Source organism: Phyllobates terribilis, unplaced genomic scaffold (assembly GCF_046119375.1).
Source record: "Phyllobates terribilis strain yellow unplaced genomic scaffold, ASM4611937v1 Scaffold_5__5_contigs__length_657084704, whole genome shotgun sequence".
In the NCBI taxonomy this organism is placed as follows: domain Eukaryota; kingdom Metazoa; phylum Chordata; class Amphibia; order Anura; family Dendrobatidae; genus Phyllobates; species Phyllobates terribilis.
In genome coordinates, this window is record NW_027362765.1 from 497,218,816 (window position 1) to 497,241,912 (window position 23,097).

Here is a 23,097-nt window from a genome sequence, read left to right on the forward strand (position 1 = left end):
ACTTCTTTCAGCGTTTTTGCAGCAGAAAACGCACCTGCGTTCTTGCTGTGTATTTGCAGCGTTTTTCACCCATAGGAAGTAATGGGTGGTCAAAAAAATGCAGCAAAAAAACGCACCGAAACCTGCGTTTTTAACCTAGCTGTTTTCCTGCCAGAGAAAAGTTAGCAGCAGAAAAAAGCACAACGTGTGTGAACATTGCCTAAGAGTGAAGAGAACCAAAAGGAAAAAGAGTAGAATGGAGGTTTAGAAGTTTAGAGCAGAAAAAAAGGGGGGGTTGGGGGTGGAGAGAAAAAAATGATGATATAATGTAATAATGCCAAAATGGCACAAGAAGTATATATATATGCATATTTACTCATAGTAGTAAACTGGCAAATATGCCAGTGGGTTAAAAAACTGTGCTTGAAGGGCTGAGGGAAAAAGTTGTATCATATCATTGTGGTTTGGTCCTGATGAAGAGGTTTGGAAACCTCGAAACGCGTTGACAAAATAAACCGCATTTATGCTTCACCTTCGTGTGTGATCACATATTTGAACCATTGGGCAGCGCGGATTTTGAACAACCATATTCCACATTTACTGCTTAGTATTTCTGTGCAGATCAGCTGATAACAAAAAAAAATAAATATGTTTGCATTTAATGACTCAAGGGGTTCTCTCTTGAAGATGATCCCTTTTTAATTTGATGCCAACGTTGCGACTAGATGTTCACCATGGATCCAAAGGCAGAAACCCCAGCTGCTTTGTCAGAGCATAGAGCAAGTAAATGGGGTTTTGTTGTGACTGTAATGGTACCATACCCAGTAAATCGCAAAAAGTGGAACCAGTTGAGTTTTTATGATCTGCTTGTCACTATATTTTGCAGATCAAAGTGTTACTACATGGCAGCATGTCGCGAGTGAATGGGGTATCAGCATGATCTGGGTCATGGCCAACGTCGCTGTGTTCACTCTAGGCGTTTTTTCAGTTTTTTTTTTCTGCATCAAAACCTGCTCTCCTGGTAGAAAGAAGCAAAAACACTGGTTTTGGTGCGTTTTTCAGAACCCCAATGTTCAGCTTTGCTTCCACCACGGAAGCATGAACACAGGTTACCAATGCAAGACATATGTGAAACCATATTAACCAGATTTACAAATGTAACAGTGGGGGAGGTGAATTGATTGGGAATAGTTTACTTAAGATGGCAGAGCATTGAGTTTGTAGGACACTGTTTACTTTCACACTTTGGTCTGCCATTTAGTTGCTCAGGCATTGTTCAATTTCACACCTTGGTCTGCCAATGTTTACTTTGCAAGCATCACTAATTTAATGAAACTGTACTAATCCTAGCTGTCATCTCAGCCAACCAAGACAAAATGGTAAACTTGGGAAAATCATAAGAATAAATGAGTTTCACATACTGCTGTGCATGCTTTTTATTTTCACTAAAAAACACAGCAAAACCTGATACCTGCGTTTTTTGCACTACCCATTGCTTTCAATTGGTGAAAAATGCTGAAAGTGACATGCTCTATTGTGCAAAAAACATGCAAAGCACAAAATACTGAGGACAAAAAAAACAAGCTGTATGCATGAGATTTCTGAAATCTCATGGACTTTGCTGGGACTGTAAAACACAGCTGAAAATTTGCATGAAAAAAATACGGCGAAAAAATGCCTAGTGTGAACATTAGCCTAAGTGTTTAGACGGATGTTGCAGATTTCAGTCTCTTTTTCCTTAACCATTCCCACATACAAAGCTAGCGGAAACATCAGACGAGCACAAGATTTGAAGTCTCCCAACTTGTGTGTGATTCATTGCAGCACTGAGATTGACGGTGTCTTTTATATGATAAGTGCATGACTGTTGCACTGCAGTACATTTCCCTGATTAATCTGCAAATAATATTCAGTAGAGCATCGAGCTGCAGTGACAGATCCAGGTCTATTGTTGATCGCTTGGCAAGTACTTTTCATTTTTTCAACACAGTTTTGGAGAGGGACTTATGATACAGGCATGGGATTGATTCTCTTGACACCGGCTTTTGTAATGAAGTTCTGTTTTTAAAAATACAAATAATTAATTTTTTACGTTCATCGGTTTGGCTGCAATATAAAATATGGCAGGACGAAAAACCATTGACACTATTGAAAAATTATTGACACCATGTCTGAGAATATAGGACAATATAATGGAAAAAAGTTATGCAACCTGTTCTAAAACTGGCCACATGGTGTCAGAGTACGACCGTACTGTCAGTATACACAGGATATAATGGGAGCTAGACAGGCGGCTTATAGCTCAAGGGACAATATATGTGCAGTATGCTGGTATAGGAGGAAACTCAGAGCAGGGCCCCCGTGAAAGACGTTTGTCTGGGTCCTGTCATATCCCACCCGATTATACAAAATATTGCACATGTTCATACATTACACACATAAACACATAAGCATATATAAAATATGCACATATGCTTAACACACACATATGGACATTTTAATGATCCACTTGTTTAGACCGCAAGAAGAATTTTCTATTTTCGCCATCCTACATTTACCCTATATCCAAAGCAGCCACAACTTTTTTTATTTTTATGTAATCTTCGCTAAATGAGACCTCCTTTTTTGCAAGATGGACTTCAATTTTTTTTAGCCATTATTTTGTTATACACCTACAGTATGTAAGCTTTACATTCATATTAATAGTTGTTATGGATTAAATTGGAAAAAAAAAGCACCATAAATAATGTAATCAGTGTATCATAGGGTTGTTATGATTATAGTGATATCTAAAATGTCCTTGGTATATCCTGTTTTTTTAAACAATTGCATTGCAAAAATCAGTTTTTGTGCCAATATTTTTTAGTTATTCCATACAAAAATATCTGGCTTTTATATTTCAGTGTTTTTTGTTTTATTTTTTTTTTTACCAATAATGTACGGGTATGTGGAGATGAATTGCTATATAGAGATGTACTTCTATGTACCAGTATAATATTCCTACTTAGGAAACAATACCATTTAGATCTTTAGGTAGAGAGAATTCTCTTATACTTGACAGTGTAGCTTATGTCTCACTGTTAATGTTTCTGCCTTTCATGCTACAAGCTCTGAATTTGAGTCTTAGGTAAGACTCATATCAACAAAAAAACCCTAATTAAACATATTGAGGCATCTAATGAGCACCATCAGATCCCAAGAGGAGGCCCCTGTGTCCCAGAGGAGACAGGACTGAAAACAGATCGCAGCGGGGAATGTGCTATTGACCCTGCGTCAACTGCAAATGCAGTACATCCAGCCATGAGAAAACATTAATTTCAGGCATTTTACATTAAATATTAGTGAAGCAAAATACATAAACTGCATTTCTCTGAAATCCCCATCTAGTAGAGCATCAATCTAAGAAATATGGCAGTTCTTTTGCTTTGAAATCTCAAAAACAAGTAAGAAGTTATTTGGGGTTCCTCTGGGACTTGATACCTTAAATCATCCATGAGAGCCACGTTCTAATTTGTTAAAAGGGTATTGTGTACTTACAGAAATACACCTTAAAGTCAGACATTCATGCCACACTATTGATGCCTGAGGAAATTTCAGCCGCCCCATCCCCCGCCTAATAAACATTGGTTTTATGTAAAACTAACCTGCCACTTTATAGAATGAAGCAGCCAAATAATGTGGTGGGAGTATGCATGCCGTTTTGACAACTCCAAGCACATGTATTAAAGGGGTTGTCCAGGATAAATATTAATTTTGCCATAGGCTTGCAGATGTAGAAAATGGCTAACTAGCTTGACTTGCTCTCCTAGGTCTAACGCTGCCTTTTCCCCACTGCCCTGATCTTTGTTGACAGGCTGCAGTGCTGACATCACCCTTACAGCGCTTCTTACCTCTGCAACTAATCACTGGGCACAGCGGCTTGTGCTATCTACATTGGTATCACCACTAATCCCAATAATTGGCTGCAGCGGTAATGTGTGCACTTTGCCATGATGTCCGCATGGTGGGTCTGTTAACAAAGAGCAGGGTAGAGGGTAATTAGGGTGTTCTCTTATTTTCTACAGCTGCAAGTCTTTATCTGCTTACGTTGGGATCATTTACAATATATACATCAAAGGAAAAGGTATCGGAATAGAGCCTTAATGTGATGAGTTTTCAGAGTTTCAGCTCAGGATCTGTTTTAATTCGGACAAAACCTTCTGGAAGGGAATGTCACTCGTCATAAATAATTAATTAATTTACATAATGACAATTGTTAACGTTTTTGTCATATTCACCCACATGAACGTCATAGGTGAAGTTAGTCCTCTTGGAAACCTATTTTATTGGCCAAAGCACAATTCTTCCTGACAAGCAAAAGGGATAATTATTCTTCCTTATGACGTGAACATGTCTTGTTTTTTTTCAACTGTGCGAACTATATAACTGTGCAAATGTGACTTTAAGGGAACCTGGAAACCATAGGCAGCTGCCATCACTCGCCTAATCGGACTCACAGTCCAATTCTACAAGGATCCCTTTTGGAAATAGTCCAATATATGCACAGTAGACAGCGTCCAATTCCACGGTGTTCAGTTAAAACAAAGGTTTTTTTCCTGCCAAAAACATGAGCAACGTTTCGACTTGTAATAGGTGTTTTTCAAGTACAAACATGGAACAATAGGGCGGGCTGATGTAGTGTGGTTTACAGACTTACACCAATCACTACAAAGACCCAACCCACTTGTATAAATATACAGAGTCAAACATTTAATAGACATCAATATGGCTAAAAAATACATAGCCCCATAAAGTAATGAGCAAATATAGCAAGATCAGAAATGAATAGGTAATTAACCCCCAAAAAAGATCAAATCAAGCGCTGTTTAACAGAACAAGATATTAGAATGAAATACGCTGATCCTCCAATCAGGGGAAAGCATCAGCGTTACCATGGTCATTATCGCCCAATCAGGAGAAGGCATCAGCATTACCATGGTTATTATTGCCCAATCCAAGGCATCTGGCCAAAGGGGAATACAGCGCCTGTGCAGATGAGGCCCGATCACATGATCACAAACCATTGCGCCAAAAAGCACAATTTTATTCAAAGAGTAGGCGCATATAGCGGGTGTGTCGCTCATCCCCAAATCAGTGGAGAGCGTCCATATTATCGAGGCGACCATGAACCTACCACAGTGCACTTGCATGGGCGGCGCCCAATCACATCATCCAGGGCGCGGTCACGTGACCACAACCCTGCTGTGGCATAGGCACAGTGCGCATGTTTGTGACCCCAACCAATCCTGGTCAAAGCCTCACTGCCCCATTGAAATAAGGGGCACATGATCGCCTGTCAATGGTCACATGATCCAAAATGAATGAAGACTAGTGTTGAGTGAGTATGTTCTGTCCGAGTATGCTCGGGCCGAGCTCCGAGTCTTTACAGCTGCTCGGTGATATGGTTGAATCGCTCCCATGTGCATGATTTGCGACTGTTTGACAGCTTTATTACATGTGAGGAATGTGTAAGAAATAGACTTTCCTCACATGTACTAAAACTGTCAAACAGTTGCAAATCATGCACACGGGAGTGATTCAACCATATCACCGAGCAGCTGTAACTACTCGGAGCTCGGCCCGAGCATACTCGCTGAATGCGTTAATAGAACATACTCGCTCAACACTAATGAAAACAATTACATATGCTCGAATAAAAACAGAGAGAAGGGAAGCTGTCGGCAGATTTCTGCTACCCTAACAAAATACCAACAGGTTTTTTATTACTATGAACTGTTTTTTACTCTAAATTGCGGCAGCATTTCCAAAATAACCGTTTTAGGCCAGGTTTAGAAGGCTGTATTTCACAGTCCTTATACAGATTGTGATGAATAGATTGATCGTGGTTCTCCTGACCCAAACTTAGTTTCATAGCCATAAATGAGGCTATAGGTTCAAACAAGGAGGCTCGCAGGCACTGTAGTCTGTATGTGGTCTGTGGGATACGACCATCTGAAGCTGGGTATGGGGTTAGAGTCCTCTGGGCGGATCCCCGGCTTCTCCCCGCTTAGCTCTGCTTGGATGACATGTCCATTAAATGATCAAATAAGGACAGACCTGTCAATCAAGCCAAGCTGGGCTTGTACGAGCTATGTAGTTAGTATACGTAATAAATACAGACAATACTGCTACACAATAAGCCATTTTTAATGAAACTGTCACATTTCTCAATAGGTGTGCACAGTGTGAGAACTTAGCGGATTTTCCAGTCCAAAGACCTAAAGACCACTTAATAATGATATTTCACACTTGCATATGAGTGTCAGCAGATGGAGCAGTTCTGTGAAATCCAGAAGGCCTATATATGCATCGTGACGTCACTTGTCCTTCCCAGTCCTAAAACAGAAAAGACAACAACATATCCTTCAAAAGTGAAGACCTGTGGGAAAAAACTTACGCTTCACAATAGGTTTTTTTCTACTTGCATAAACTCTCCTTTAAAATCACAAACCTACTTCAGGGCACTCACCAACTCAAAATTTCACCTATTGACTTCTCCTTAGAGCATGGTCTTGGACCTCGTGCCTCCTCTTTATATAATCATAATATATGATGTGGATGTTTACATAACACCAAATTTTGTTTTTATATATTATATTATATATATATATATATATAATACAGTCTAAACTTCACCAATTTTTAATATATATATATATATATATATATATATATATATATATATATATATATATATATAACATAAAAAAAAAAAGGTGATGTTTAGACTGTTTTGATAAGAAGTGGAGGTCCTAGGAAGAAGCTGAGAGGCGAAGCTCTTAGTCAATCAGGTGTCCCGGAGTCTGTATGGAATTTCAATGGAGTGTTTTTGTAAGTAGAATAAAATCTGTTTTGTGTAGGAAGTTTTGCCCACGTATCTCTACTGTGAGAGGACACATCCTTGTCTTTTTCTGTTTTTGGACTGGGAAGGAGGAGTAGAGTGGTGGTCCATGTTTTGGCCCTGTGGATTTTAAAGAACTACTATGTATGCTGGACCTGTGAGAGGGGGATATGAATATCAAATAATCTATGTTTTTGCACTGTAAAATCAGCTCAGTTGTCATATTGCGCACACCTATTGAGAAGTGTGAGGTAATTGGTATAGAGCATTTTATGTGAACGTAGGCCACGATATGTCAAAGCATTTACACCAGAAAACTGAGTAAAACACTTTAACAAGTTGCAAACTGTTGCGCACCGCGGAGTTGCACAGAAATTTTGCAGTTCTTGGTGCTTTCATCGCAGTTTGGAGCAGCTTTACCAAAATTGGCAGAGCTGGGGCGGAGACTGGACAGGACGGAATATGGCTGCACCTGTCCATCGAATTCAGCAAAGTCCTTGACTAGACTGTCATTTCTGGCGAGGCACTTACCACTGCGAAAATGCACCGCATTCATTAAGTGCCGTGTGCCTCTCAATGAATTTGTTGCACCGTATTCCAGCGAGCCCTTTACGAAGACTGGCGAGTGCAACACTAGTCTTAATGAATTGGCCTCAAAGGTCTTGTTAGTACTGTTTTAACGTTGCAGTATTATTTTATTTGGAAATCTTTCAAACATTCCCTGATTTTTCATATTTTTTTCCTGTTATTACAAAATTAAATTCTTGTTCTTTTTCGTTATTCAAGGCCAGTGTTAGGGGATCTGACTGGAATTAATGGCTCCGTTTGTTCTTTCTCCTTGTGACATTTAATAATGCAGACAAACAGCCAAAATCACAAACTCTGAGATATATCAATACCTTCTATAGAGAACAACCATTTTTGTGCAGTAATTAGCACTAAGAAAATGATTGCTCTGATAGTTATTAGTTTACGCTTCTCTTGCTTTGTTTTTTGACATATAGTAATAAAAAGATATCTCAACAGTAGGAAGTATTTCACATAACACCCAGAATGGTATATCTTGCCTAATCTTACATAATTCTCATGTCGTTTTAATCTGTTAACTAAAATGCTTTCTTGATTGTTCTTGAATTTTCTAATGTAACAATATTCACATTTCTATCTTTTTTGTTTAGATTTTCATTCTGTCAGTTTCCATTTGTCATATCCATTGCAGCAAAAAAAGTCATAATTCAGAAGGACTCGGAGCAACAGATGATCAGCATTGCACGGGTACTAGCTTAATGTAATGTATATGGAGGGATGTACAAGTCTTGGTGGGGGAGGGTTGCTTAGTCAATTACTTTGATTCTGACTTGAAATATTTTGGCCACTGTTGTGAATATGGTCATAGTAGGATGTTCCATAGAATTATTCCTTCTCCAGATGAAAGGTTCATATGTCTCCCTTTATATTTCCAGTGTGGTGAAAAATCTCAATTAAAATCTCCCCATTTTCGGATGCTGAAATTGTTCATTGTATTACACCAAAAAAAAAAACAACCCTGTGTCACTATCTTTAATTCAGTAACAATCTACAGTACAGACCAAAAGTTTGGACACACCTTCTCATTTAAAGATTTTTCTGTATTTTCATGAGTATGAAAATTGTACATTCACACTGAAGGCATCAAAACTATGAATTAACACATGTGGAATTATATACTTAACAAAAAGTGTGAAACAACTGAAAATATATCTTATATTCTAGGTTCAAAGTAGCCACCTTTTGCTTTGATGACTGCTTTGCACACTCTTGGCATTCTCTTGATGAGCTTCAAGAGGTAGTCACCGGAAATGGTCTTCCAACAATCTTGAAGGAGTTCCCAGAGATGCTTAGCACTTGTTGGCGCTTTTGCCTTCACTCTGCTTCCAGCTCACCCCAAACCATCTCGATTGGGTTCAGCTCTGGTGACTGTGGAGGCCAGGTCATCTGGTGTAGCACCCCATCACTCTCCTATTTGGTCAAATAGCCCTTACACAGCCTGGAGCTGTGTCTGGGGTCATTGTCCTGTTGAAAAATAAATGATGGTCCAACTAAACGCAAACCGGATGGAATAGCATGCCGCTGCAAGATGCTGTGGTAGCCATGCTGGCTCAGTATGCCTTCAATTTTGAATAAATCCCCAACAGTGTCACCAGCAAAGCACCTCCACACCATCACACCTCCTCCTCCATGCTTCACGGTGGGAACCAGGCATGTAGAGTCCATTCGTTCACCTTTTCTGTATCTCACAAAGACACGGTGGTTGAAACCAAAGATCTCAAATTTGGACTCATCAGACCAAAGCACAGATTTCCACTGGTCTAATGTCCATTCCTTGTGTTCTTTAGCCCAAACAAGTCTCTTCTGCTTGTTGCCTGTCCTTAGCAGTGGTTTCCTAGCAGCTATTTTACCATGAAGGCCTGCTGCACAAAGTGTCTTCTTGCCATAATACAAATTCTAACAGATCGCCCCCTCCCATCCAATGACATTTTGTACCAGTGGCCATGTAATAAGCGTAAAAGCCTTGGTTGGCAAGTGTAGAGGTCCTCATAGACACTGTAGAATAATTCTTCTCATCGGCAGACCACCTAATGTGTATGGAGGTTGCCCAACATCAACAGGTGGGGAGGAGTAGGATGGATCAAGCATGATAAATTTCTGCCCCTGATCCTTTTATTCACTCAGAAGATAAAATACGTAAAGGGGGAAATGGCAGAGATAAGTGTATGGTAACCCTAATTCTCTGCAGTACAGTAGACCACATATCAAGTCAGATTAGAAATGGCAGAATGGTGTTCAGCTATGCTGGGAGGGGACGCAGAATGGTGTTCAGCTATGCTGGGAGGGAACACAGAATTTTAAGATCACGCGAACATGCATGTTATTTTTGGTAGAAAAACAGACACATGCTCATGGGTGAAGTAATGCTTGCCTGCTGATGATCATTGTGCTGCCCCAGCCATACATATATCAGTTGACCTTGGCCATTACAATTGTTGAACGCATCTACAGATATTCAGCTCCATCGGGTGAAACTGATGTATTTACAGAAGTGACGTCCAGAATAGAAAGTTCAAAGACCTGAAAGGTCTTTTATGAAACGATAAATATGCACAAAAAGATAAGAACATTCAAATACTATTCATTGATCTACTGCGGCCAAGAAGATTTTTTTTTAAACCTTAACATGAGGTTCATAATTAACAATTTGATCAAAGTGTGTAAGGCCACTGAAACATCACTGCGACCTCTGCAATGGGCCCTTACTCTATTAAGTCCTGCATGGTGCCCAAGATCACACCTATTGCCAGGCAAAGCTCTCCTGGGCCCTGTGCCACATAACCACAGTAACCACGGCTGCCGCAAAGCACCAACTGATCTCAAAAACAAAAACTATATGGTATACTATACCAGAGCTAGAGTCTTGGCATCTGGATTTCTGTCTTCTCCTTTCAAAATAACAAACGGTACTCTGCAGGAGTGCCCGTTAGGGTTGAGCGAGTATGTTCTGTCTAAGTATGCTCGGGCCGAGCTCCGAGTATTTACAGCTGCTCGGTGATATGGTTAAATCGCTCCCGTGTGCATGATTTGCAACTGTTTGACAGCTTTATTACATGGGAGGAATGTGTAAGAAATAGACATTCCTCCCATGTAGTAAAACTGTCAAACAGTCGCAAATCATGGACACGGGAGCGATTCAACCATATCACCGAGCAGCTGTAAATACTCGGAGCTCGGCCCGAGCATACTCGGCAAAAGGGTTAATAGAACATACTCGCTCAACACTAGTGCCCGTTATCACCTGTGATTTTTGCAGTGGTGATGGAACCTTTACTGGCAGAGTCCATCTGCTCCTGTGATTAAAATAAAGCAATTCAAGATGGGAAAAGTTCCTTCTATAGGCATGTACACTGATGATGTAATTCTGTCCTATTCTGATCCGGAGAGATTGCTCCCTGCCCTTCTGTCCATTCTCTCTGCATTCTCTAGAGCAGTGTTCCCCAACTCCAGTCCTCAAGAGCCACCAACAGATCATGTTTTCAGGATTTCCTTAGTATTGCCCAGGTGATGGAATTATTGTCTGTCCAGGTGAGGCAATTCTCACCTCGACATTACTAAGGAAATCCTGAAAACATGACCTGTTGGTGGCTCTTGAGGACTGGAGTTGAGGAACACTGCTCTAGAGTATCATTTTACAAACTTAACGCTACCAAACCTGTTTATACTCCCAATAGTCTGTCTAGATCAATTAATAGAACAGTTCAAATTTAATTGAAATTCTGGCCACCATATATAATGGTGACAACCTATCCTCATATAATGAGTTAACTGATAAAAATGTTTTGGAAATGCAAATTTTCTTTCAATATATACAAATCAGAAATTTCCTCTCTTCTTGCTCACATATACATAGACAATTGATACTCTCTGATATTTAAAGTTTTATACTAGGGAAGAATGGCTATAGAATAGCTGGAGTATCTGTATCTTATATATTAAATCTCCTCTCCTCCTGTATCAATCACTTGCAATTAGCCAAGAATATGCAATTTAGATGGATTATGTGCCTAAGAGAATATCCCATGTTTTTCCTGAATACTCACCTTTATGTTGGAAGGGGTGTGGGGAAATGGGTACTCTATTTCACTCATGGTGGGCATGTAATAAAGTAAAGGTTTTCTGAAAAAAGTTTTTTGATATATCAAAATGTACTAAAATTACCTACAACCTACCCCAGAAATGACATTACTGAACATCGAGCTACGAGAGTTACCCCATTCTGTCAAGTGGATTTGCTGTTATATACGAACTTCTGCTAGACAATGTCTCACAGCTAAATGGAAGGCTAATAACACACCTTCTATTGGTGAGGTATATGAAAGGGTTAATAAGGGTTAATTTATTAAAATAATACAAATTTGCCCTCTCTCAATGTGGGGCATCAGGAAATAGTTGGAAAACGTTAGTTGAACTGGGCCACAGATTAGAGCCCCAACTCCCCACCCAACTAATGGAGAGTTTCCTTAATTCATCAGTGGAATCCCCAAATAATATATGGTATTGGTAATTTGGAATATGGATGTATGTATGTAGCAGTATATTAAGTAATACTCCAAGAACACATAATTAAGAAAAGGACACCCAGACATTAGTGGTCTATGGTCTTACAGTAATGACTTGTTTTGTTTTTTATTTTTACATTTAGTTATGTCAATATCTGTTTATCGTGCTTCTTTTGTCTAAGTTTAATTTTTTCTATTGGCTCTCTGTAATTGAATAACTTGAAAATTATAAGTTTATTGTTTCAAAAAGAGTGACCTTTCTATGTGGTCTCAGACCAGAAACTGGAAGAAAGAAGATGCTTTGTGGGGTGGTGTGGCCCATAGGCCAGGGGGTTAGTTGGGCATCTGGGTGGCTCTGTCTGTAGCTGCTGCATTGCGGCAGCAGTGTTCACCATGCAGCGTTACAGGGACCCACTTAAAAATATGTTTCTGTGATGTGGCAGTGGGTTTATACACTTTGATCAAAATATTAATTAAGAACCTCATGTTAATTTACAAAAAATTTGTTTAGCTGCAGTATATCAATGTACAGGGTGGGCCATACATTACGAGGTGCATTTTACAGGGTGGGCCATTTATATGGATACACCTAAATTAAATGGGAATGGTTGGTGATATCAACATCCTGTTTGTGGCACATTAGTATATGGGAGGGGGAAAACTTTTCCAGGTGGGTAATGACCATGGCGGCCATTTTGAAGTTGGACATTTTGGATCCAACTTTATTTTTTTAAATGGGAAGAGGGTCATATGACACATCAGACTTATTGAGAATTTCATAAGAAAAACAATGGTGTGCTTGGTTTTAACTTAACTTTATTCTTTCATGAGTTTTTTACAAGTTTATGACCACTTATAAAATGTGTTCAAAACGCTGCCTATTGTGTTGGATTGTCAATGCAACCCTCTTCTCCCACTCTTGACACACTGATAGCAACACCGCATAAGAAATGCTAGCACAGGCTTCCAGTATCTGTTGTTTCAGATGCTGCACATCTCGTATTTTGATGGTATGGTGTGATAAATGGGGTACAAAGATAGTGGGTCCATTCTTCATCAATGGAAACCTCAATGCCACTGGATATCTGAAATTGCTACATGATGATGTGTTGCCCTCTTTATGCACTGAAGATGGCACGTTCCCTGAGTTTTTCCAACAAGATGGTGCACCACCACATTATGGGTGTCAGGTCCGAGCATTCCTACATGAACAGTTTCCTGGAAAGTGGATTGGTCGTTGTGGGCCAGTTGAATGGCCACCAAGGTCTCCCGATCTGGCCCTCTTAGACTTTTATCTTTGGGGTCATCTGAAGGCAATTGTCTATGCTTTGAAGTGATGTACAGCATCTGAACAACGGATACTGGAAGCCTGTGCTAGCATTTATTCTGCAGTGTTGCTATCAGTGTGTCAAGAGTGGAAGAAGAGGGTTGCATTGACAATCCAACACAGTGGGCAGCACTCTGAACACATTTTATAAGTGGTCATAAACTTGTAAAAAACTCATGAAACAATAAAGTTACATTAAAACCAAGCACACCATTGTTTTTCTTATGAAATTCTCAATAAGTCTGATGTCACATGACCCTCTTCCCATTGAAAAAAGTAAAGTTGGATCCAAAATGGCCAACTTCAAAATGGCCACCATGGTCACCACCCATCTGGAAAAGTTTTCCCCCTCCCATAGACTAATGTGACGCAAACAGGACATTGATATTACCAACCATTCCCATTTAATTTAGGTGTATCCATATAAATGGCCCACCCTGTATAATGTACCTCGTAATGTATCAGAAGCGTATGACCCCAACATACCCTCTCATCTAGACAGGCGTGATAATTGACATTCTTGATTAATCGAGGCCATAGTTTTTACGAAACAATCGTCTCCGTATCTGCTGAACATTTCAAACATGGCCATACCTCCTTACAGGCAATGAAGGTGTGTGCCTAAAATGATTATTACATTTCACCTCAAAATATTTGTTATTTTTAAATTATCCATAATCTGCAACCTTAGTCTAAGTGCAGGGGCACCTCTAGTATTTATCTGGAGTTTAGTCCTGCTGCATTGTAAAGTGAGCAGGAGGCACACCGTGAGGTGTAATGTATTACTACAGAAACACCAGGGGCATTGACCTCTCTGGCATTTAATAAAAAAAAAAAAAAAAAAAAAAAAAAAGGGGAAATCTGGAAACAGTGTTCAATGGCCGTAAACAGTTTCTTTTTTTAAATCGAGGTGAAGTTAATCTCTGATCCATTCTCTGGTTACCCTCTGCCCTTCAGTCTGCTGATATCTTTAGTGATTCTTTATTTCATTCTTTACTTGGTTTAGTGATTCTTTATTTCATTCTTTACTTGGTTTAATAGATTTTTTTAATAATGTATTATAAATTAATATCATGTACAGTACTGACCAAAAGTTTGGACACACCTTCTCATTTAAAGATTTTTCTGTATTTTCATGATTTTGAAAATTGTACATTCACACTGAAGGCATCAAAACTATGAATTGACACATGTGGAATTATATACGTAACAAAAAAGTGTGAAACAACTGAAAATATGTCTTATATTCTAGGTTCTTCAAAGTAGCCACCTTTTGCTTTGATGACTGCTTTGCACACTCTTGGCATTCTCTTGATGAGCTTCAAGAGGTAGTCACCGGAAATGTTTTTCACTTCACAGGTGTGCCCTGTCAGGTTTAATAAGTGGGATTTCTTGCCTTATAAATGGGGTTGGGACCATCAGTTGTGTTGTGCAGAAGTCTAGTGTATACACAACTGATAGTCCTACTGAATAGACTGTTAGAATTTGTATTATGGCAAGAAAAAAGCAGCTAAGTAAAGAAAAACGAGTGGCCCTCAATACTTTAAGAAATAAAGGTTAGTCAGTGCGAAAAATTGGGAAAACTTTGAAAGTGTCCCCAAGTGCAGTTGCAAAAACCATCAAGCGCTACAAAGAAACTGGCTCACATGAGGACCGCCCCAGGAAAGGAAGACCAAGAGTCACCTCTGCTTCTGAGGATAAGTTTATCCGAGTCACCAGCCTCAGAAATCGCAGGTTAACAGCAGCTCAGATTAGAGACCAGGTCAATGCCACACAGAGTTCTAGCAGCAGACACATCTCTTCAACAACTGTTAAGAGGAGACTTTGTGCAGCAGGCCTTCATGGTAAAATAGCTGCTAGGAAACCACTGCCAAGGACAGGCAACAAGCAGAAGAGACTTGTTTGGGCTAAAGAACACAAGGAATGGACATTAGACCAGTGGAAATCTGTGCTTTGGTCTGATGAGTCCAAATTTGAGATCTTTGGTTCCAACCACTGTGTCTTTGTGCGACGCAGAAAAGGTGAACGGATGGACTCTACATGTCTAGTTCCCACCGTGAAGCATGTTGGAGGAGGTGTGATGGTGCGGGGGGGGGCTTTGCTGGTGACACTGTTGGGGATTTATTCAAAATTGAAGGCATACTGAACCAGCATGGCTACCACAGCATCTTGCAGCGGCATTCTATTCCATCCGGTTTGCGTTTAGTTGGACCATCACTTATTTTTCAACAGGACAATGATCCCAAACACACCTCCAGGCTGTGTAAGGGCTATTTGACCAAGAAGGAGAGTGATGGGGTGCTACGCCAGATGACCTGGCCTCCACAGTCACCAGACCTGAACCCAGTCAAGATGGTTTGGGGTGAGCTGGACCGCAGAGTGAAGGCTAAAGGGCCAACAAGTGCTAAGCATCTCTGGGAACTCCTTCAAAATTGTTGGAAGACCATTTCCGGTGACTACCTCTTGAAGCTCATCAAGAGAATGCCAAGAGTGTGCAAAGCAGTCATCAAAGCAAAAGGTGGCTACTTTGAAGAACCTAGAATATAAGACATATTTTCAGTTGTTTCACACTTTTTTGTTAAGTATATAATTCCACATGTGTTAATTCATAGTTTTGATGCCTTCAGTGTGAATGTACAATTTTTCATAGTCAAGAAAATACAGAAAAAAAATTTAAATGAGGTGTGTCCAAACTTTTGGTCTGTACTGTATGTCTTAAAAGATATCGTTGTACGATTGGCAAAATAAAGTGGTTGCCATGTTCCTGAATTAGCAGAAATTACAACATGATTTTCAGATCTTCAGTATTTAATGGAAAGAAACCTGCATTGAAACCGTCATGTAATACCTGCACATTTCGCTGCTGATTTGCTGCAGAAGGCAGCAGAGCTTTTTATTCTTGTCCATACCTTGTAAAGTACATTTTAAAATAAGTCTCAGCCTTGTAGCTTCCCTGAGGCAGCTACGGGACCTGACAGCTGAGGCGGCCGAGGGCAGCTTTATTGGGGCCTGGCGCCTGAGGCGGCCGAGGGCAGCTTTATTGGGGCCTGGCGCCTGTGGTGGCCGAGGGCAGCCCTATTGGGGCCTGGGGCCTGAGGCGGCCGAGGGCAGCCCTATTGGGGCCTGGCGCTACTTTATGACCGTGTTACTGTGCAGACATTTTATATTTATATTTTTATTATGTAATATAGAAATTCAGCCAATTGTGTCCTTACTGTACATGAAATAAAAATTAGTTGAAATTCTTGCCTAAGCGTTATAGTGCCGAAATTACAAAACAAAAGTAATGACTGTTGTTGTAACTGAAAATCCACTGAGCCAGTTTGGGGCCCCACAACACAAACATGATGCAAGGCCTCGAAGCTTGCACAAGAAAGGCAATCAATTGACCATGCACACATTACAAATTCCACGGTGATGTGTAGATGACTTTATTTAAACTCTAGTTTCATCATTTAAAGTCAATGTAAGACCAGGTTGGGTCAACGTTGGTTTGGTTGATCTGTTCAAACACTGATAAATTGAAACATCGCAGACTAGCTAAATATTGTTGAAGGTCTGAAACATTGTTCAGTTTTAACTAGTCTTTATTTTTTTTTCAGCAAAGTCTTGTGGATAAAGTTTCTCGGAGACAGAAACCAGATATGAACATGTTGTTTCTTAATATCAAAGTCAGGAGGCTGCAGCTGGTTAGCGATTCTCTGGACGAGGTAATAAAATTGTTAAATCTCAACTACCCGAAATATATAAAAGACCCTTCTTTACACTTCAATAATTTGGAATCTAGTTTTTAATATTTTACTTGTATGCTGAGATGTGATGGCTTGAAGTTGAAGGACCAAATCCTGAGGCTGCCATTTTAGTTACCAGTCTCGGTCTTTTTTTTTTCTGTTAGATGGGGGCCAAGAAGTGGAGACCAGTTACATAGGATCTTCCTCCTAAAATATCTGTGCATACCCACGAGGTAGCGCTCTCTCTCAACACCTCCCTAATTAATTAATTGTTTAATATCCCTATCAATATTAAAAATAATATATAAAAAAAAGTTTAAAAAAAGAGAAATCTTGTAATTTTCACACTTGCCACTAATGCCAGGTTTATACTTGCCAATCCATGCTGTTAAATGAGCGCTGATTGAAGATATAGTACTTGATCTGTTGTTGGTTATTGACCTTGTTAAACAGGCTAACAAAAATCCATGGGCACAGGACGATTGTTAATTGGATAGTTCTGTGCCCATAGAATATCATAGTTGTCGGCAGTACAGACAAGGTGCTGCCAATAATGATACTTTTTATACTGTCCTAACAGATCCATCACCCAACGAATATCTTTTTGGGTGCTTGCCGACACCTTTACACAGGCTGATAGTTGGCTACATAAAGGAACCTTAAAGGGATTGTCTGGTCTTAAACTACAAGTCTGTAGTCACTCTGTGACTGCACACTTGTGAATCCTCACTTTGCACGCTGTGAGGATTCTCCGGGGCAGATGCCAGGACCGGCAGTCATGTGACCGCAAGTATGCAATGTACTACATTCCAAGTAGATGTGTCCGGCCTCTTTCAATACACTTCTATTGAGCAAGGCCGACTCGGACACGTCGGACTGTGGATGGGAGTATGCATATCGCATACTCGCAGTCACATGACCGCCGCTCCTGCACCAGAGAATCCTCAGTGTGCGCAATGTGAGGATTCACAAGTCTGCAGTCACATGCAGTGGAGTGACTACAGACATGTAGTTTAAGACTGGACAACCCCTTTAAGCCTAATGGCACCCATACACATTAGATTATTGTTGGCTGAACCCACCAGTATCGAAGGCTTCGGCAGACAGTCTGTGTATTGGGCTGTACGCCAATGATCATCTTGAGAGATGTCGGTCAATCATTTTTGATTTCGAACTGCCGATCGCATTGCCTCCCGGAGATAAGCCGCTGCCAGACACGTCTTCCTCACACAGAGCGCTGGAGTGCTTATCGAAATAGGTGCTCCTATGTATGGGAGACTCACCGGAGATGGCTGTCGGCCATAGCATCGTTCTACTGGGAGTCGTCTAATGTGTATGGCCAACTTAATACTAGACTTTTCAGCTGTCTCATTATCATTACAGACAAGATTACAATGAAAGGTATCACCCATATGTACAGCACCCACTATTCACTATAGGTGACGGTCACAGCTCACACCCCCCCCCCCCCTCCTTCCCAATGCCCTTTGCCCAGCTCAGACCATGTTCAGGAAGCCTTCATGTATAACTCAGAGACAGTCGATTTCAGCCTATTTCTGTGTGGCTGCTAAAAAAAAACAAACCAGGAATTATGGGTAGTATTTAGCCTAGTGGGCTGAGTGATAATGGAAAGATATGATATGTACAATAAAAAAATATATACATTTTTAAAAAATAAATGTAACACCTGATGTAAGCAAGGCATCATTTTCTAATGACCCATTCGCCAATGTATTTTCAGCCAGATTTGCATATGGCTTCTACGCTAGATTTCTCATGATTGGCGCCTCAGATCTCTGTTATTATGGAAGAAGCACATGCACAGCCATACCACTGCTTCATAAGAAAAATGACCAAAACCAGCTAACATTAATGTCACTTCGAACACTGGGAAAACAGAGCGCAAAGGGCAAGACCAAGACCTGACAACTGTTTTTTTTCTATCCCACTTCAAAGAGTTCAGGAATAATTTTTAATATAGTATATGCACCCAAAATGGTATTTTTGAAATAAAGCCCATCCCTTGAAAAACAAAGCTCTCAAACTGCTACATTGATGGGGGAAAAAAAAATTATGACAGTGATGAAAAAAGCTTAAAAAAAGAGAAAAAAAAAAAGCTGTGCACTTTCACACGGTCTTCCGAAAGTCTAGTAGTTCCTGAAGTAATTTTACATTACACAATTTGGGATTGATGATGTGCCAGCTTTCAGTATCAACATGCACGGTTTATCTTATTAGATACACATACAGCTTTGGGTCAAAGTCAGTATTGAGCTGGACATTTTTATCTGTTTTACTCAAGCTACTTTTGGCAATCCTTTGTCCTGATTAACCAATTCACGCCTGGGCCCTTTTTCCCCCCTCTCCTGACCAGCAAATTTTCAGGGTTTTATTGAATATACGCTTTTAATGGCTTTAAAAAAAAATGTTTTCTCTTTTAAAATAATTAATATTAATAAGATATGTAAGTAATTTTTTTTCTATTATTTTGTCTGTAAATGGGGCTTAATTTTTAGGTTATTTTTTTTCCTGATATTAGGGAATAATATAGAGAAAAATAAATGTCTATTTTTCAACTTTTTTATTTTGGACTTTTTCCCGATAGGGCAAGGCTGGAAATAATGATTAGGACTGTCAGTGTATCTTCTTTTCTTTTATTTTATACACTTTGCCCTTCATAAGTTCTTTAAAAACCTTTGGGGGCATTGTAAAATACTAAGACATTTTTTTCATTGCTGATTTTCCCTGTAAGTGGGATTGGTGTATTAGCCTCAGTTACAGGGGAGATTCCCTCTTCCCTGCATAGTACAACTGACTGTGTGTCCTAGAAATCAGCAGCTCCTGTTCCCTCCCTACTCCCAGCAATCACATAAATATTGGGTTCAGAGGAGGAAGCACTATCAGTGCTTCCTAATCCTTATACACAAATGCGGGTTCAGCATTGTGTATACAACGATCAAGAGGACAAACATGGTATAAACGGTCTGCCTTCTCTATGGGGAGTCTGGCTGTGTCTGACAGCCGACTTTCCACCCCTGCAGTTGCACAATCTCCTGCAAACTACTTTCTCTGCATTGATAATTTAGAACTCCAGTGCAGAGGAAAGCAAGGATCACTTGGATGTGTATAGTCTATGGGCGTCCAGAAGTAGTTAAATACCCAGTTATAACAAAGCTTTCTTTTGACCAAACCAATTAGAAACCTGTAAGACACATTAAATCTTCTATTTCCACAGCTTACAAGAAAACGAGCTGACCTAAAGAAAAAGTTGAAAGTTACCTTTGTAGGTGAAGCTGGCCTTGACTTGGGTGGTCTGACTAAAGAGTGGTTTATTTTGCTAATCAGACAGATTTTCCATCCTGACTACGGTAAGTTGGCTTGAGTACCGCATAGCAATCTAAATGAATAAAGATGGAGGCTTGAGTAAAAGTAATGATGGAAGTCTTGGGGCTTCTGTAAAGAAATAACGTCCAATAATGTGCTTATCCAAAATAAGATCATAGCATAAAATTCAATTTGTGTCTATCTTTTGAGACTCTGATGGCTTGGGTTCCTGTGGTGCTATGCTAAGTAGAGTGCCCCAACTGCTCACATCTCTGAGCTGTGTGGCATGGCTGTTAAAACTTACATTCTACTGATTTTAAGGGGTGTCCGTCACAGATTTCCACCAATACAATTTTTTTTACTCAATGACTTGACAAAAGATAAACAAACATAGACTCAATACATAATGGCAGGGCCGATGGTGCTGTTCCCCTCTTCTGCTTTTAGTTTCAAAAAGATATTCAAGACGAAGTTGTCCAGTTAGTCAGTGGCTCTGTGTTGTAGGGGCACTAATAATAGAGTAGAGCTGCTTCCTAAAACAACACTTTTGCAGTCAATTGTTGTTTTACAATTGAAGGTAGACATAAGTCCATCGAGTTCAACCTATAACTCAAGTTGTTGATCCAGAAGGAGGTAAAAGCCCCATGAGACAGATGCTAATTGCCACATATTAGAGGAGAAATTCTTTCCTGACTCCACATACGTCAACTGGACTAGTTCCCATTACAGAATCTAGTGCCCATAACCTGTAAGATTATATTTTTCAAGAAAGGCGTCCAAGCTCTTCTTGTACTTTTTTTTAGCGAATCAACCATTACAATATCATGCGGCAGAGCGTTCCATAGTCTCACTGCTCTTACAGTAAAGAATCTACGTCTGTGATTATGATTAAACCTTCCATCTTCTAGATCATACATGACAAACTCTGGCCCGTGGGCCAAATCTGGCCCGCAGGGTGACTTATATTTGGCCCGCGACACCAGAACCACCACTCCTATGTGGACCCATTATTTTGCATTGAGGACTATACGGGGCTCATTATTCTGTATGGAGGACTATGTGGGGTCCATTATTCTGCATGGAGGACTATGTGGGACCCATTATACTGTATGGAGGACTATGTGGGGCCATTATACTGTATACTGGTTGCCCACGACTTTGTCCAAGTTTTTCATTTTGGCCCTCTGTGTGTTTGAGTTTGACATCCCTGTTCTAGATGTAGAGAATATCCCCTTGTCATTGTTGAAGACATAGGTGTAAAGAGATCATTAGTAAGATCTCTATACTGTCCCCTCACATATTTGTATTTTCTAATAATATTGCCTCTAAGGCTTTGTGCCCACATAGCAGATTTGATGCAGAGCGTTTTAGCCTCTCTCTGGCAGAAAAAAACGCATGCAGATTTACATGCTTTATTTCTGCCAGAGAGAAGGGTTTTTTCAGCGTTTTTACATGCATTTTTTTCAAGCAGTTTTCTAAGCGATTTTAGCATCACTTGGAAAGTGCTTGACAAGTTGATCACACAATATAAATCCATGCAACCGGCATGGATTTATATAGTGTGACCAAGTAATAGTTAAAAAAAAGAATAAGAATGGTAAAAAATAAAAAAAAAAGATTATACTCACCTTCCGGTGTCTTCCCGGTGTCATCTCCGCTGTGTCCGGTCTCTTGCAATGTTCGCGGTGGTGTGAAGGCCCTGCGGTGACGTCGTTGAGTCATGTGATGGGTCACATGACTCAGTGACATCATGGCAGGTCCTTCACAACAGCACGAGCATTGCAAGAGACCGGACGGCGTAGACAAAATACTGGGAGGACATCAGAAGGTGAGTATAAACTTTTATTTTTTGTTTTAAATTTTTTTTTTTACAGATTCTATGGTACCCAGGTCTGGATGAGAGTCTCCTCTCCTCCACACCCGGGTACCATCCGCACATTAGAACGCGCCAATTACGCAAGTACAGATGCAGTCTTGCGGAACTGGCGCGTTCTAATGCAAGTCAATGGCGGCGATTACGCTGCGTGTCCGCAAAATTAATGGACATGCTCCGGATTTTTGAGCGCAGCATAAACGCTGCAGAAAAATACGCAGCATGGGCATTGAAAGTGCGGAATTGCATTGGAGACCATGGGGGAAGGTTTGCCAAGCGTTTACGCTGCGGAAATTCCGCAGCGTAAACGCTTGAAAAACGCATCGTGGGCACACAGCCTAAGCCTTAATTTTCCCAAACTGAAAAATCCCAAGTTTTATAATCTCTCTTGGTAGTGCAATCCACCTATTTCTTAATAATCTTGATTGCTCCTCTCTGTACCCGTCCTAGTTCAACTCTGTCCTTCTTATACACTGGAGACCAAAATTATACCCAGTATTCTAAGTGTGGCTGCATTAGTGACTTGTATAGAGGCAAAACTACACTGCTCAAAAAAATAAAGGGAACACTTAAACAAGAGAATAAAACTCCTAGTAAATCAAACTTCTGTGAAATCAAACTGTCCACTTAGGAAGCAACACTGATTGACAATCAATTTCGCATGCTGTTGTGCAAATGGAATAGACAATAGATGGAAATTATTGGCAATTATCAAGACACTCTCATTAAAGGAGTGGTTCTGCAGGTGGGGACCACAGACCACATCTCAGTACCAATGCTTTCTGGCTGATTGTTTTGGTCACTTTTGAATGTTTGTTGTGCTTTCACTCTCATGGTAGCAGGAGACGGACTCTACAACCCACAGAAGTTGCTCAGGTAGTGCAGCTCATCCA

General features: G+C 40.2%; 1 protein-coding gene across 1 annotated transcript in view; it reads left to right on the top strand.

The window, feature by feature from the left end:
• The window catches only part of HECTD2 (HECT domain E3 ubiquitin protein ligase 2), a 128,057-nt gene that overhangs the window by 78,343 nt on the left and 26,617 nt on the right, over positions 1–23,097 (top strand). The window contains exons 11-13 of the mRNA XM_073685557.1: positions 8,038–8,134; positions 16,879–16,986; positions 20,243–20,375. Coding sequence (XP_073541658.1) covers positions 8,038–8,134; positions 16,879–16,986; positions 20,243–20,375 — 338 coding nt within the window. The remainder of the gene's footprint in view (positions 1–8,037; positions 8,135–16,878; positions 16,987–20,242; positions 20,376–23,097) is intronic.